Source organism: Balaenoptera acutorostrata, chromosome 14 (genome assembly GCF_949987535.1).
Source record: "Balaenoptera acutorostrata chromosome 14, mBalAcu1.1, whole genome shotgun sequence".
In the NCBI taxonomy this organism is placed as follows: domain Eukaryota; kingdom Metazoa; phylum Chordata; class Mammalia; order Artiodactyla; family Balaenopteridae; genus Balaenoptera; species Balaenoptera acutorostrata.
The window spans coordinates 9,822,237-9,838,710 of record NC_080077.1 but is presented as its reverse complement, the minus strand read 5'-3'; the positions used below and the strand labels follow the sequence as shown (position 1 = coordinate 9,838,710).

Genomic DNA, 16,474 nt, shown 5'->3' with positions numbered 1-16,474 from the left:
GGTCCCATCAGGATGCCTGTTCAGTATTTCTGGCTCCTGCTTTTCCTCTGGACACCTGTGTGGCTTTGGAGGCGCCGTGGAGATGGCCGGGTGGAAGCTTCTAAGGGGCAGTTTTTAGCTCCCGAGAAAGGTGCGCTAACCCCGGGGGCTGCTCAGGAATGGCATGGCCTGGGGAGGACAGGTCACAGGGACAGTGGCACTCCAAAAGAGGACGCATCCTGCTGGTCAGGGTGATAGGAGATTCTAGCATCAGATAAATATTAAACTCAGTAGCTCTAAGCTCCCTTCCGCTGCTGAGGCCCTAAGAGTTTGGGAGTCTCTTTTGAGGTGGTCGATTTATGATGGATGAGACTGATCTGTGATGTTTCACACTCACAGAAGCCGTCCTCTGATGATGGCAGCGCCGCCCACGGCTCGTCCACTCCGGACCTGCAGTCTGTGCAAGAATCTGCAAAGTACCAAGTTCTTAAAACAAGAGGAGGTTTTCTGGCTGAATTGCCCGAGCCCAGGAAAGTCCAGAGCAGCCTTTGCAAGTGACCCCTGCAGAGTGTTCTAGGGCAAGAAAATACATTTAAAATGCTTCAGTAGCCTCCAATCTGATCTCCTGACAATAATACAAAAATATTTTGATGACAAATGGGGGCACAGGCAAAGGTTTCTCACCGTGGATTTAATCTACAAAATATCCAATTCAAAAAGGTGTCAGTTGATGAAATGAGAGAGATTAGAAACAAAAATGGCTAATTAGCCAGGACTCCTTATCAGAAATACTGCCATGAATGATGAGAACATTGATAAACTAAAAGCTCTTCATCAGGCCCACATGCAACCAGCAGGACTTTATAGGAGAAAGGCATCAACCGGCTCATTCAGGAAGTGAGCCAGGTGTCCAGGGGATGGTGTCTAGTTCCAGCGTGGAAGAGTTTGAGAAGGATGGGTGTTAGCTCTTCTCTAAATGTTTGATACAATTCGCCTGTGACCAGCCATCTGGTCCTGGACTTCTGTTTGTTGGAAGATTTTTAATCGCAGTTTTAATTTCATTACTTGTGATTGGTCTGTTCATATTTTCTATGTCTTCCTGGTTCAGTCTTAGAAGTCTTTCAATTTCTAAGAATTTGTCCATTTCTTCCAGGTTGTCCATTTTGTTGGCATAGAGTTGCTTGCAGTAGTCTCTTATGATCTTTTGTATTTCTGCGGTGTCAGTTGTAACTTCTTTTTCATTTCTAATTTTATTGATCTGAGTCCTCTCCCTTTTTTTCTTGATGAGTCTGGCTAAAGGGTTATCAATTTTGTTTATCTTCTCAAAGAACCAGCTTTTAGTTTCATTGATCTTTGCCATTGTCTTCTTCGTTTCTATTTCATTTATTTCTGCTCTGATCTTTATGATGTCTTCCCTTCTACTAACTTTCCGGGAGGAGGTGGGAAGGAGACACAGGTGAGAAGGAGCGGGAGGGGGCAGGGAGGAAATGTCTTAAGTGGCTGTGGGTAGAATGCCTGGCTCTGGCTCGCTTGCGGGCACTGAGCAGGCCCTTCCTAGGCTGTGGTGGGGAAGGGGAAGGACGTTCGGCCACCAGGGTCACCCTTGGCAAGAGCACGTCCAGCCTCAGAGCCCCTGGACCATCCTCCGTCCTCTTCTTCCTGCTCCCTCTCCACCTCCCATTTCCTGTACTGGGTCCCTGTGACTGTGGCCATTTCTTCCCTTTCATCTCTGCATCAGAGAAGCACGGGCAGCGGGGTGCGGGCTTCTGGGGTTCAGTGAGAAGTGGGGTGGCTGCCTGGGCTTTCAAGGGCCCCCCTGGCCTTCCCCAGGGAAAGAGACAAAAGGAGAATCTTCTCCAAAAAGGATGGCACTGGGTCTTCAATCCACCCAGCCAGGCAGGTCCAACGAAGGAGGTCCAGTCAGCGTCTGCCTCCTTCAAAATCATTATACTGAATGCCCACCACCTGGGCCCAAAACGTGCCAGGGTTACAAAGTCTAGAACGATCCGTCAGCCTTGAGCTTCAAAGCACATCAACCAGAGGCCAGAGGAGCGATGAAGCACAGGGTGACTCATTCTTCTCAACGAGCATCTGCGGATGCCAAGATCTGAGCTCTGACTCTGGTTTCTTACAAGCAGAATAAGTCTTAAGTGACGTAAAAATGTCATAGCGTGCACTGGAGGTAGGAGTGGGGTCCAAAAGGAGGCTGCATCTCCTACAGGGAAGTCAAGAGCCTTCCACAGGCGGCAGGTGGCATTTGCACAGGGCCTGGAAAGGTGGAGTTCTAACAGGGACACGGAGGGGAGAGACCTGGCGGGTGTGTAGGGTGTGTAGGGTGTGTAGGGTGTGTAGGGGAGAGCAGGCCGTCTGGAGGGCTGGAGCCAGGCTTGCGTTCACTCTTTCACTCGGCAAGGTTCGCAGGGTGGGCGCCGGGAGCCCTGATGGTGTCAGCACCCGGATACTCTTACAGACACACACACACACACACACACACACACACACACACACACACACACGGTGGGGATGGGGGAGGGTGCTGTGATGGCTGAGCCCTGACTGGGGGTGGGGGTCACGACCGATCGCTCCCGGGAAGCAGGTCCCAACAGCACTGAATACCAGTGAAGGAGCGAGCAGCCTTCTTCCCCTGGACACCGGGGGACCGGCCATGATTTTTGGCAGGCGAACGACATAATCAAGCTGCTTTTTGTTCTTGTTCTGTTTTAAGCATACTCACCTTGAAGCAAGGGACACAGCGGAGTGAGGTAGTGAGGAGATGTTTGCAAAGGAAGGACCCTGAAATTGAAATCGGTGACAAAGGGACAGATCCGCTGGGAGCTCTGCAGTCAGATGGGACCTGGGAGGAGAGGGGGAGGAAGGGGGTCCGAGCCCTAGGTGACCCGGGGAAAGGGGCACAGCAGAAAAGGGAGACAGCTAGCATTGGTCTGGGGAGAAATGAGCTTGGTCTGAGCTACATTTACAAACAGAATCTAGGAGGTCGCACACGGAACCTCCACGTCAGCCTGGACTGTCTTTAGGGTCGTCTGTGGTTATTGCGTGAGATACGGAAGCAGGAAAAAACCGGGGGGAGCCTGAAGTGAAATGTTCCAGCCTCTTAGGAAATGTCACTGGTCACACAGAGTCAGGGAAGCCACGTGGCCGGGCCCGCCTCGCGGACTTCTGGGGTTCAGGGAGCTGAAGCCCCTCAGGAACAGGGCCGGCAGGGGGAGGGGACACCTGCCCACTAACGGTCACTTCAGTGTAGCAGCATTAACGTCCATTTCAAAGGGTTACACTCATTTCTAATTATGACGTTGTTCAGCTCTCCCAAAACGAGAAGGACGATTGGTACATCAAACGGTAACTGATTCTACACGGTGGAGGCTTTGGACAGAAAGCCGTTTTTGCCCCCAGTTTGCGCTTATTTCAAGACACCGTCTGACAGGCACCCACAGCCTAATGGACATCATTCTGTTTTAGTGGAATTTGGTAGAAGGCTTGGAGTCGGCCTGGGTGCTGTCAGAAAGGGGGCACTGGGGGCCGATGGAATATTCATGGAGGCAGGACAGGCCTTCACTAGCCCTGCTCTCAGGGCCTGTCCGTCCTGGTGTCTGGTGATCCTCAGGGGGGCCCCCGGGAAACAGGGGAAGTGCCTGAGGTCTCACAGCAGGACCTCACTGAGAGGCTAAGTGACACCGATTTATGCTCAGTGACTCAGTGACGTTTCCAGAACTAGAGCCCAGCCCCTCCGCCCAGGGAATCGAGAGTCTTCCCCGCTGCCCCTGGCCAGGTGGATTGCGGGAGTTCTGTGAAGAATAAGCATAGATTAGATCTCAGAAGATCACAAAGTGGGAGAGGAGGTTTTTCGTTTTTAAAATCACCCAAGTGATACAAGAGCATATTCTCACGGTAACAAATCTCAAGTAGTCAGAAATGTCAGGGTAAAAAGGAAGCGTTGCTCTTGACTCGTCATCGTTCTGTAGGAGTTCTTGTCGGGTTTTGTGGGTCTTTGCAGATGATCCTCTCAGAGTTTAAATACATATATGTGTGCATTCATGCACACACACAAATGTACAGTTGGGGGGACTGCTTTACCTAAAGGGATCATACATACTCTTTGGATTGCTCTACAGTTTGATTTTTAGATATTTCCTGAAGACGTTTCCATGTCAACACATAGAGGTACGTCATCCTCTTTTCAACTGTTTTATAGAATTCCAGAGTATAGATGAACCATAGTGTACTCTTCTATTGATGGATATTTAGACTTCTTTTATTACTGCTTGAAAAATGAGGTAGTGGACTTTCTTGTATGTATCTCTTTGTGTACAACTGTAAGTATTTCTCTAGGATTGACAACTAGATGTGGAGTCACTGAGTTAAAAGCTAAGTGTAGTTTAAATATAGATTAATGTACCAAATTGTCCCCTAAAGACATTATACCAATTCATGCTCCATTTCTCCCCACCTTCACCCACACTGGAGTTGTCAGTGCTGTGATTTTTGCCAATTTGATGGGGAGAAAAAAATCAGTTTTAATTTCCATTTTCTGGATGATCTTCAGCTTGCACGTATTTTCATGATTGTTCGCCTTTTTTTCTCACCTCAATGTGCCAGTTCAAACTCTTTGTCCATTTTTCAATTGGGTTGTTTCTTCTTTTCCTATTAACATGTTCTTTATATAGTCTTAATAATAATCTTATAACTACCTTTTTCCAATATTTTTCTCCCAACCTATCACTTACCTTTTAACTTTATCTTTTTATACAAAAAAGTGTAATTTATTAACAAATTCAATCTGTAAATCTCATCCTACATGACGCCTAGGTTTTGTGCCACACATCCTCACCCCAAAATGATGCAAATATTTCCTTTATGTTCTTCTAATACCTTTCTATGTTGTTTCTTAAGTTTGGCACAGTAATTGATCTGTAATAGAATTTTGTGTGTGGGTTGTGAGCTAAAGTTCTAACTTCATTTTTCCCGAATGTTTAGTGAAGTGTCCCAATACCACTTACTACTCTATTCTATCAGTTCTCAAACTTTTTGGTCTCAGAACTCTTTTACAGTCTTAAAAATTATTGAGGACCCCAGAGAGCCTCTGTTCATGTAGATTATATCTATTTCTATATACCGTGTTTAAAATTAAAACTGAGAAATGTTTAAAACACAAGAATGCATAAGAGTGAATGAGGACATCATCTTGCATCACACAGCCTCCAGAAGAAGCCACCACGTGGTAGGATGAGAGTGAAGCTGGGAAATAATGTTTTGGTGATGATAGGAAAATAGTTTTGACCTGGAGGATACCCTGAAAGGATCTTGGGGACCCTACGTTTCCACAGGCCACACTTTGAGAACCACCGGTCTATTCCTTCACCACTAATTTGAAATGCCCTCTTTACCCCACATGCCCACGGCCTGTTTAGACTGTTCTCACCTTGTTTTGTTTACTAGAAAAGTCTTCTCCTGCTTCTGCCTCCCTGATGTTGTTTTTCAAAATTCCTTACCTGTTCTTATACATTTCCTCTTCCTGATGAATTTTAGTGTCCTTTTGTCAAATTCCATTTTAAAAATTCCAGTTGGAATTTTGATTGGAGTTCTAGTGACTTCATAGATTAATTTGGGACAACTACATACCTCTATCGCCTGGTACATAAGCATTTAGGAGAAAGGATTTGAGAGACTGAAGGGTGATGGTCCCATGATCCAGTCTGAAAGGTCCCAGTAACTTGATTTTCAAAGTGTCTGTCGTGTAAATCATCGGGAAGTCAGCAGCCTCCACCCCAGACACAGTGCTGGGCCCTCAAGTGACAGGGGCACAAGCTGTAGTTTCTTATCTCCGTCTAAGGATTATAGGGTCATCTAATTGATGAGGAAAATATGCTGACAAGTTCCTGAACCTAAATATCTAAAAGCATTAAATGGTGATTTAGACCCTCAATCTAGAGGACAAAGGGTCTGTCACTGAGATCTGCCCTTCCATCAAAGCTCTTCCTGTAAGTGAGCATTGCCTATCTTACTGTAATTTTTAGGGGGAAAAAAAAAGAAAGAAAGAGATGATTACCAACAACATCTGTTTCTTATATTTTCAACATCAGAACCCCAGACAGAGGCCTAAAGCAGAATAAGATGCAGGAGGACCCAGGGGTGCGTGGCTGGTGCCCACAGAGAAAGGCCCCTCAGCACCACGCGGCACCCTGGCCACATACGCCCAAGGGCTCAGAGCGGAAAGCACCCGAGGCAGAGCCTTGGACTTTGGCATTCCCTGGCCATTCTGGAATCCGGGGATTTTGGTCAATGAGGAAACCCACATGAAATACAGACTTTTTAAAATAAACTGTTATCTGGATTTGGCACTTGGCAAAAAGGCCTGTCGCCAACTTGATTGCTGGAATGTGGGGAGATGGGTAATGACATACTAACAGAGACAAGTTCTTCACCCAGGGGTGGCTCTAAGGCCGTGGGACTGATGAACAAGGTTGGATGTCGCGGGCAGTCTCAGCCTTGCTGTTGTGAGCTTTGAGGCTCCAAAGTTGGGGCCTGTCCTGTGACACTCCGTAGCCTGGGGCCTTGGGAAGGGTTCTTTCTCTCCTAGAAGTCTGCAGACCAAGTTCCAGTTCTATTCTGCCACGAAGTGCCGTGTGAGTTTTTATAAGTGGCTTGACTACTCTGGGCCTTAGCCCTTCATTTTACATAAAATTTTACCTATTTGTAAAATGAAGGGATTAGAATAAATCAGGACATTTTAACTTGGGGTCCATGTGTATCCATGAAGAGGCATCAGGGGCGTTTGTAAGCCTCCTGAAATTATAAGGAAAAAAATGTGTTTACGTGCACTTTTTCTGAGAAGAGCGTAGGAACCCAATAAGGTTAAAAACCTTTGGTTCCATACCTCTCACCTTTTACGATTCTCCAAATACTGAGGTGCCCTCACCATTCTGCCCAATACTATTTCCATGTCTCTGCAAGGTTGTCTCCCCTTGCTTACCTTCCCACAGGCAAGCAGACCCCTGTTCCCTGAGGGTGGGGAGCTTATCTTCTCCCACCGTCTGCTGTCCGGAGTGCCGGGCCGGGTGCCTAGAAAGGCCCAGAGCAGGCACTTGTGGGATTGCATGGAAACCCAAGGGAGGAGCGCCTGCCCGCCGGCATTTTTCAGTCTTTTCCAATTCCATAATCATCTAGCGAGTACCTCAGTGTGCAGCATTTTGAGCTAGCGGCTGCAGGGAATCTAAAGCCATACCCTTTGGCCACAGAGGGGACTCCCTTTCTTTTTGGGGGGCTGGGGAGGAGACAGATGGAGGCTGGCAGTGGTAATGGCTGTGATTTGGCATCCATCTCTGATGCAATAAACATCCAGCTGCTTATTAAATTGGCTCCTACTGGAGTTGGCCTGTTTCCACTCATGTCTCTTTTTAAAAAAAAAAAAAAAATCAGTAAGTGGGCTTTGGTACATTAAAAAGAAATTTATGTTTCTTAATCTTACTATGGCATAGATATTTTCAACATTGAGCTATCGGGTCAGTGAGAAGATGTGTTGTTCAGATATTCGTACCTCTGTCTGAGAGTGAATTTGAGGAGGATGGACTCCTTAAGATGCCATAGGTTCAAGAAACCCTGACGAGGAGGGTCCTGATCTCCCCCAGCAGAGGTTGGGGGTCAGCCTAGAGCCATGTGTCCCTTAGCAAGAATTCAGAAAGGAATCGGCCCATGGCTTTTCTGTCCTACTGTCAGAGCCAGACTTCCAAGCTTCAAATCCCTGCTCTGCTATTTCCTAAACAAATTACTTAACTGCTTCCTGCCTCGGTTTCCCTGTCGGTTAAGTGGGAATCACACTTCTCACTGGGTTGCTCTGAGGATTAAGTGAGTTAATCCACATGAAGCCCTTGTTTTGTTTTGTTTGAATTTTTGAACTTTATTTTTTTATACAGCAGGTTCTTACTAGTTATCCATTTTATACATGTTAGTGTATATATGTCAGTCCCAATCTCCCAATTCATCACACGTGAAGCCTTTGGAACAGGACCCGACACACGGCCAGTGATGCCAGCCATTGTTACGAATGATGATGATTATTCCTTCAGACGTCCTGTGGGCGAAGTGGCAGCTGTAAGGGGAGAGGCGGAGGGGGCTGCATCTTGCATCCTACCTTGAATTCGTCATTTGGACACAGCTGTGAGCTAACAGTGAAACTGCCTTCTGCTATTTATAAAATGCTTCCAAGCACATGAGATATTAATATAGAACACTGCGTATTTGGGGGGTTGCTATAAACACTTAAAACTCCACATCCACTGGTAACAACGCCTCCTTTTGGAGGTAATCGTGTAAGTGGCATCACAAAAGGAACAGCAGCCGCCAAAGGAACAGGAGCCGCAAAGGGAGACGTAGCCACGTTAGGTGCTATGACCTCCTCCACGTTCACATGCCAGCTTTTACATGGTTCACACGTGTGGATGTTACATATTTTTGTTTGTTTGTTTTTTAATTAATTAATTTATTTATTTATTTTTGGCTGTGTTGGGTCTTCGTCTCTGTGCGCGGGCTTTCTCTACTTGCAGCGAGCGGGGGCCACTCTTCATCGCGGTGCGCGGTCCTCTCACTGTCGCGGCCTCTCTTGTTGCGGAGCACAGGCTCCGGATGCACAGGCTCAGTAGTTGTGATGCATGGGCTTAGTTGCTCCGCGGCATGTGGGATCTTCCCAGACCAGGGCTCGAGCCCATGTCCCCTGCATTGGCAGGCAGATTCTCAACCACTGCGCCACCAGAGAAGCCCGTTACATATGTTTTGACGTGACCATCATTCTGCCTGGATTGTAAACTGTTGTTGACATCTGAGTATTTCCGAGACCGAAGTTGGGCTCTTCGTGTATTATTCAGTAAATAAATCTTTTGGTTCGTTCTTCATTCTCTCTTTTCTACCCTTGTTTCCATTCCATTTGTCACCTCCTCTTTGGCCTTTCTGCCTCTTGTCTTTTGCTTCCAGCCTGTGCAAAGTCACTGCCAGTGTCATCCCCCTTTATACGACGCAGTTCTCCCGACCCAGGCTTCCCCCTGCTTCCTCATCATTTTCCCTGGGCTCCACTTCACCTCTGCTTTCAAGCCAGTGCGGGCAGGGTTCCCACGCGGCTGCCTTCCCCGTCTGTGTCCTCTTGGATGGGGAGATGAGGCTGGGAGGAGGGGCGTCTGTGAGCCCCGACCTGTCAGGAGGCGGTTGGGAGTGAGATCATCTTTGCTACCTGGGCCACCATCCCTGTGTCCCCATGTGCAGGGAGGCCTCTGCCATAACCATTTGTCCCCCGGGGTAACCCTGGCAGAAAAGAAGGGCTGGTGGCAGCCCTGGGCAGGGGTCTGCTTCTCTGCATCTCCTCCCCACCCCTCCGTACTTATCCCCTTTTCCAGAATCCGCCTTAGTTTTCCTTTTCTTGGCAGGTGCAGCCCCTCCTCCAGCCCGCTCACCTCTTTCCTCCGTGAGAGCTGGGCAGCACTCCCACCCCCAGGAGCCCCCTGTGTTGGATCCGCAAGACCCCGCTGCTCTGCGCCGTCTTCACCTTGGCCAGCTGGGCATCCTACTCTTGAGATGTCCTTTCAGTTTCTGGGCGAGGCTTTTCTGAGGCCTTGCAGTTTCTAGAAATTTAAACCTTAGAAAGAAAAATAAAGCATTTTCCCACTTTTCCAAGAGCAGACCCAGTGGTGTATCCTGACGTTGAAAGTCAGTTAACAAGCAGGAAGCCCATTCACTCCCCCTGTTTTGTATGCAGCCCCACACGCCGGACAGTGGCATTTGTTAATCATGACGTGGCAGATGATGGCGCTGCCCTGGGTGATGCATTCATTTCTCTGCTCTGAAGATAAATGCTATCCAGTCCTGAAAAAAAAATCAATGGTGATGTATTACAGCATGATCTATGGCTTCCATCCTTGGAAGCATTAGGAAAGCATGAGTATTTACTTTCTCTGGCCTGTAATTTATCAATGGAGGATACACGATGTATATTTAAACTCCCAGACCTATGATGAATTTTTTTTTCCTGAGAAACATCTTTATCTTGTAAATAGAATTTTATAAATATTTGTGGGACAGGAATATTCTCTAGTCTTTTCCAATTGCCACACTCTTGGCTGATTTATCTCGTCTGTTGAAGAATGCCAGGCTTTCTCTCCTTTGGTTTTAGTGCATCTTGTGGAACTCAAGACTCCCCATCACTCACAGTCTGGTGTGGAGCCAGGTTTTCTAGTTGTCTGTCAAATAGCTGAGGACAGCCATATGTGTCGGGGTTGGCTGAGGGGCTGGGAAAAGGTCCCCTAAGAAAAAATACCGCTCACCCTGATGCCACACTGAGAAATGGCCCTGCCGGGTCAGAAGCCCATCCACAGCGGGGGCAGGCAGCCAGTGGGTGGAAGGGCCATACAGGGAGAGAGAAAGCCAGGAAGATAAACCCTGCCTGGTCTCAGCCGCCCGAGGTCAGCCCTGCAAGTGACTGTCACAGCCTCAAATCAGGTCAGGAGAGAAACCTGTCAGTGCTACAGTCCCAGCTTTCAGAAGCCAAAGGCAGAGCCTGTGATTGAAGTGATGTTCAGTATTGGGTCCATTCATCAAAGGCCTGGGCCGCTGCCAGCGCCAGCCAGCATGCTTCCTGGTTTTGCTGCCGCCGCCTTTGGCTACACAGTGAGTCACGAGGAAAGGGCCAAGGTCGGGCGGGGAGGACAGTCAGAGGAACTGTCAGCCATGAGAAAGGAACGAGACATGTTCAGGGAGCCCACCGATCACTTAACTGAGCACAAACGCTGTACCGTGAAGGAGAATGTGGCCTTGTGCCTGCCCCTGAGGGTCTCCTGTGGCTGCAAGACCGCTGATGCCAGGCTAGGTGGACGCAAGGGCCTGAGTGAGGGCCTGGGGGCGGTTTCTGTCCAAATCTCAGTCATCCAGCTCCCTGGGGCCCTAAGAACGTCACAGTCCTACTGGTTCACCTCCTTGACTCCAGGTACCGTGCTGGAGGCCGTGGTCTGCTTCTTCTCCGTCTGGTCCATCGTGGGGCTCTCGGGTTTCCACACGTACCTGATCAGCTCCAACCAGACCACAAATGAAGACGTAAGTTCCTGGTGGGGTGGGACGCGGGCATGTTCTTTTGTGGGAAATAGAAGAGGTGAGGGGCCCAGGCTCCCTTTCCAGATGGGAGCCCCTGGGAGCAAAGAGCCTGCAGGGGAAGCATTTTCCGACATCAGTCTCCAATTTCTCTATTGCGAATCTCCAAACTGTCCTGCTCTCTGACCACGTCACTTAGATAATAAGATCGGCCGAGTGACCCCCAATTCCAAGGCCCAAGGAGGGATTCTGTTCCATTCCTTTGCAATAATTCTATCAGCAACTTGTCACCCTGCCCCGATGAAGAGAGACCTCACAGGCTGGCCTCTCTCAAATAATGGCTCCATTTCATTTTGGGAGGCAATCGAACTGACCCAAAGTTTAACTTTTTATCCGGGATTATCTGCCTGTACTTAATGCAGATGGAGAGGAAATATAAAACCAGAAAACGTAATGCTGGAAAATGTTTCTTCATGACCCTGGTCCTTTTTGCTCTGAATATTTGGATTCTGACAGAAGCCTCTGTCAGTACATGAATTAAATGTCTCAGAATTAGGTTGCCTCAAAGGCTTGAGAAAAATCAGTGCTGATGAGATAGATGAGTTCCGAGAATATTAAGACAGTTATTTGTATATCGTAACTGAGAACACTAGAAATATCCTGCAGAATTATTTTGCAATATGATGAGGCTGAATTCAGGCTATAAACGGGCAATTAAGGACTTCCCTGGTGGTCCAATAGTTAAGACTTCACCTTCCAATGCGAGGGGTGCACATTCAATCCCTGGTCGGGGAGCTAAGATCCCACATGCCTCGTGGCCAAAAAACCCCAAAATATAAACAGAAGCAATACTGTAACAAATTCAATAAAGACTAAAAAAAAAATGGTCCACATCAAAAAATCTTTTTTAAAAAATTGGGCCATTAGGGGAGGTGTGTTACCTCTCTCTGCTACCATTCATTTCATTACTATTTAACACACTAAATGTAGTATCAAAAAATCTCCACTGGCTTATGTGAGCTGCCTTTTAAGCACCATGTAGTAGAAATAAGAGATTATTTTCCCCAGAGAATGATATTTCTCCCCAGTCTGACCTGCTGTTTGGGGATTTTTCCAAGTTTGGGGTTAATGCCAGTTTTCCTTGAGAAAAGTGCCTCAGTTTCTTCTGCTGAAGAAATGAGTAAAGATCATTGCATTCTTTACAGGCTTCTTCTGATCGGCCCGAACGGTGGCATTGGTGTGACGGATACTGTGTCATTGACTATCCTTTTCTTTCAGATTAAAGGATCTTGGTCAAATAAAAGAGGTAAAGAAAATTACAACCCCTACAGCTACGGAAATATCTTTACAAATTGCTGTGTTGCCCTGTGTGGACCCATTTCTCCAAGGTAAGATTCAAATGGCACGATGCCCTATAACAGACCTGGGGAAGCACACACCCTAGTGTGTTAGCTCAGGCCTCGGGCAGCAGTGACCCGGCCACGGCAATGACCGCCAGTCAGGTCAGCACTCCGCTCTGTGCTGTGGAGACGTGGCCTTAACGAAATAGAGATCTGGCTTGTGTTATGCTTGTTATGTTATGCTTGGCATAACTTTCTACTAAATTTGTGTCAAGTTTGGGGAAAATCCCCTCAGGATCAAAATAGGGACACTGAGCCATGTGACCCCATGAATTATTAGATGATGTTGAACATCCGTAATGAGCAGGGAGCTGTCATGAGGGAACAGGACACAATGTAGGAAGCAATTAGAAAGCCTGTAGAAATAAGTGCTAAGAGCTGAGTTGTGCAGAATAGAAATGCTAAAATAGTTCAGAGGGAGAGATCCGTGCGGGCTGAAGCAGTGGAGATTGTGGTGATGATAAGACAGCAGTCATATTAATAATGGCCGTGGCTGACATTTACTGAATAGTGTTAGGCTCTGTTTTAAGTGCTTTACATGGATTAACTTTTAAAACCTCACTCTGTACCTATGAGGTCGGTACTATTATATCCCATTATGTGGAAGAGGAAACCAAGGCACAGAGAGGTTAAATAGCGTGCTCAAAATCACACAGCTGGTAAATGCTGCCTGGTCAGGACTCAAACCCAGGCATCTGACATCAGAACCTGTGTGTGTCAATGGTGGAAGCCGCCTCCAAGTCTTGATTATTTATGAGTTACGCCCATGTAGAATATTTCCAACAGATTAGCCAAATCAAACATTATTTACTAAGCAAGTTTTCCAGGTTTCTAGAATGAGTTTCCAAGCCTGCCTCGCTTTTGGCCTCTAATTGTGTAAATGGAGAGAAACCACAAAAGCTACTGGCTTGTGTCCACAGCAGCCCCGCTGTGCACTTAGAGCTGCACGGTCAGTCATCAATGACTTGTGCTCATGGAACACAGACTGGGTTTGATCATCAGCCTCAGTGAAGCTTCATTAGGGAAGGAAGAGTGATTCCCTCCCCCCACCCCGCCCCCAAAAATATCAAACACATATTCCAAGGCCATTTATTAATTGGTACTGGATTATAGTTCCTGGTGCCATTGGGTAATTAGAAACTGATCCTTTTCCAGTTTGGGTCTAGAAAGTTGGGAGCCCAGTATGCCACTCGTCCTGAATTTGGGGCCCTTGGGGAGCCCCTGACCTGCCCCTCCCAGGCCTCCTCTGAGGAGGGACAGCAGGAGGGGACAGCCAAGGGCTCTGGGCTGCCTCAGGCTAGGGCGTCTGTCATGCCTGGAGGGTGCCCCTCCCACAAGAGAGCTCCAGACTCACCCAGGAATCCCTCTCGGGGCTCTTTAGGCCAGAAAAACCCTCTGGAAATGCTTGTTTTTCCACAATTTAGCCTGTGTTTCCTCCTGGTGTGTGTTTATTTGTGGATAGTGGGGACAGGCCATGAAGCACAGAGTAGAAGAGGCAAAAGAGACCTGAACAAGCATCTTACCGCCGTCTCTGAAATAGACACCTGAATCTAGGAAAGGAATGTGGAAGTCTCGCGTTTTGCCCGAATCTCTTTTCCCGTTCCCAAGTCTTTGATTTGCATTTGGCGCCATTCTGTGTTGTTTATAGATCAAATCTTGTCATCGCGAAATTATTTCTTCCACAACTGGATTAAATTTGCTGGTTTGGCTAAGTTGGGGCTGTATTCTTTCCAAAATCCAAGTCCCTCTGGATGGAGCATTTCTCAGGGATGGCCCTCCCCTCGGAAGAGCTTGACCACTCGAGGGCTTGTGCAGGAAGATGGGGCGCTGCCCTCTCTCGCTTGCCCACAGGTTCCCAGAGCTGGCCTGGGCAGAAGTGGGCAGGGGGACGGTGTTTGTCTTCGCTGTTCCCTCCTGTCACCTTCCTCGCCCTCTGCTCTCTCTGCCCTGCCTCACCCAACCCCTGTGCACTACAAGAGCACCAGGGCCTTCCACGGGCATCCCAGACAGGCCTGAAGAATGAGCAGTGCCCCTCGCCTCAGACAGGGACTAAGGACCACGTGTGTGCCCAGCGTCATGTGCCTGAGATGCCTCTAAGGCATTCTTAGTGTAACGATGTACTCCCGAGGGAGGGAGAGGGTGTCTTCAAGATTCCCCGTGAGAGCCGTGGAGCACAGGGGCAAAGACCCGTGTCCCATTCCCTGCAGTGTCCCCAGAGGTGGCGGGGGAGCAGGGTGGGAACAGCCAGGTTTGGGAGGGGGTCCTCATAACAAGTCTGGCAGGAGGAATGGAAGATTGGAAAGACAGGAAGTCCCAAGGTGTGGTCAGGGTCAGGCCCTACGGGCTGGTGCTGTAGGTCAGCCAGTCGTAAGAATTCACTTGGCCGCTGTCACTGAGCGCGCGCTGTGTGCCGGGGGCCAGGGCTGCGCCTGAGAGAACGCCAACAGTACCGGTCTGTCCAGGGCAGGTCTGCGCAGGGGGAGGGGCTGGGATGGGGTCGGGGTGCAGGTTCCACGGACGCCTGGCAGGGCCTCCCAGAGGAGGGGGGTGTAAGGTGTGAACCGTTCTGAAGGATCAGGAGGAACTGGGGAAAAGGAATTGTGGGAGGAGAGAAGGGACAGCATGTGCAAAGGCCCAGAGGTGAGAGGAGAGCCCGGCTTGTCAGAGGAGGAACTGGAGGGGGTGAGGGGGGTCCCGGGGGGGGGCAAGGCAAGAGATGAGATGAGCTTGGGAGGGGCTCGAGGGCCATTCTGAGGGCCAGAAGGAGACTTGGGGCAGAGTGTCGCAGTCTTGGGTGCGTGGCTGGTACTTTAAACAGGCTGAACGCATGGGAAGCAGGCCGAGAACAACTTCTTCTATAATCCCTGCTGTCCCCACTCTTTTGATGACCTAGTTCTTTTTCTGCTCCTGGATGAAATCCCCTGCAAGTCCCTTAATTTCTCCTGTCAGTTGGAGAAAAAAAAAAAAAAAAAGGACTCGGGGCACTTTCATTTCCTCCAAAATAGTGTCATTTCAGTGAATCGGAACTTCAAAGTTCAGTGAAAGTTAACACTTTCCACCCCTTCATCCCTACCAGGGCTGGGATTTCAACATACATTTGGGAGCAAACAATTTGACCCCCGACATGCCCCTTCGAGCCAGCTGCACACCGGCTCTCTCCCAGGGACCGAGCCCGGCCCCACCCCTGGGTCTCATCATTGGCAGGAGCCGGTGACCCCTCTCCCCAAGACATCCTTCTTTGCCCTTTCTCCTTTGCTCTTTGACACCCTTGAAGGCGGCTGCAGACTTGGTCTGAGAACCCCTTTGACGGTCCTGCATGGGGGTCCAACACCTCCCCTTTGGAGGCTGGAGGTTCTTGTAGCCTCTTGTTTTTTCTAAACCTCAGGGGATTGGACTGAAACTGAAGCAGAGTCCCACTTCCAGATCCTGTCATAAGTATTTTTTAATGGCTTGTCAGTCTGTCACTGGAAGACCTGAGGTGGTAGCTGTGATAATAACCCGTATCTTCTGAAAGCCAAGCTGACACGTGGAACAGCCTTCAGCAGCCTGGGCCCCGCCCCCAGGAGAGGGAGCGTGCGGGCACGTGGACGTGCTCGGGGCGTCCCTCAGAGGCCCAGCCCCACCCCACGGGAGGCCAGGGTGGGAGCCGCACCTAGTGGCCAAACCTCCTGTTGCCCCTTGCAGTTCTGTCCTTAGACCCGAGGTCAACACGGAGTCTTCACTCAGGGAGGAAAATAGGCAACCCTTTTGATGGCAAAGTAAGCTTCACCCTCACCTCCTACCTGGGCAACAGTGCCATAGAGTAAACACAGAAACATTGTTTGGGAAACTTGTCGGTGGGAGACCGAGGACCCGTTTTTACTCGCTCAGTCAGGAGCGTTTGCCCAGCACCCGCTGGGCGGCAGCTGTGGAGATAATGATGATTAAGAAGACCCCGTTTTTGCCCCCGTGGCGCTTACGCTCCATGACAGGCGCACATGGAAACAGGTGGAGCCCGCATGATGTGGTACGGT

General features: G+C 48.9%; 1 protein-coding gene across 2 annotated transcripts in view; it reads left to right on the top strand.

Moving 5' to 3' along the window:
* Positions 1 to 16,474, top strand: part of ZDHHC14 (zinc finger DHHC-type palmitoyltransferase 14) — a 276,722-nt gene that overhangs the window by 243,661 nt on the left and 16,587 nt on the right. For both annotated transcript variants that reach the window (XM_007186119.2, XM_007186118.2), the window contains exons 6-7: positions 10,965 to 11,067; positions 12,340 to 12,449. In XM_007186119.2, coding sequence (XP_007186181.1) covers positions 10,965 to 11,067; positions 12,340 to 12,449 — 213 coding nt within the window. The remainder of the gene's footprint in view (positions 1 to 10,964; positions 11,068 to 12,339; positions 12,450 to 16,474) is intronic.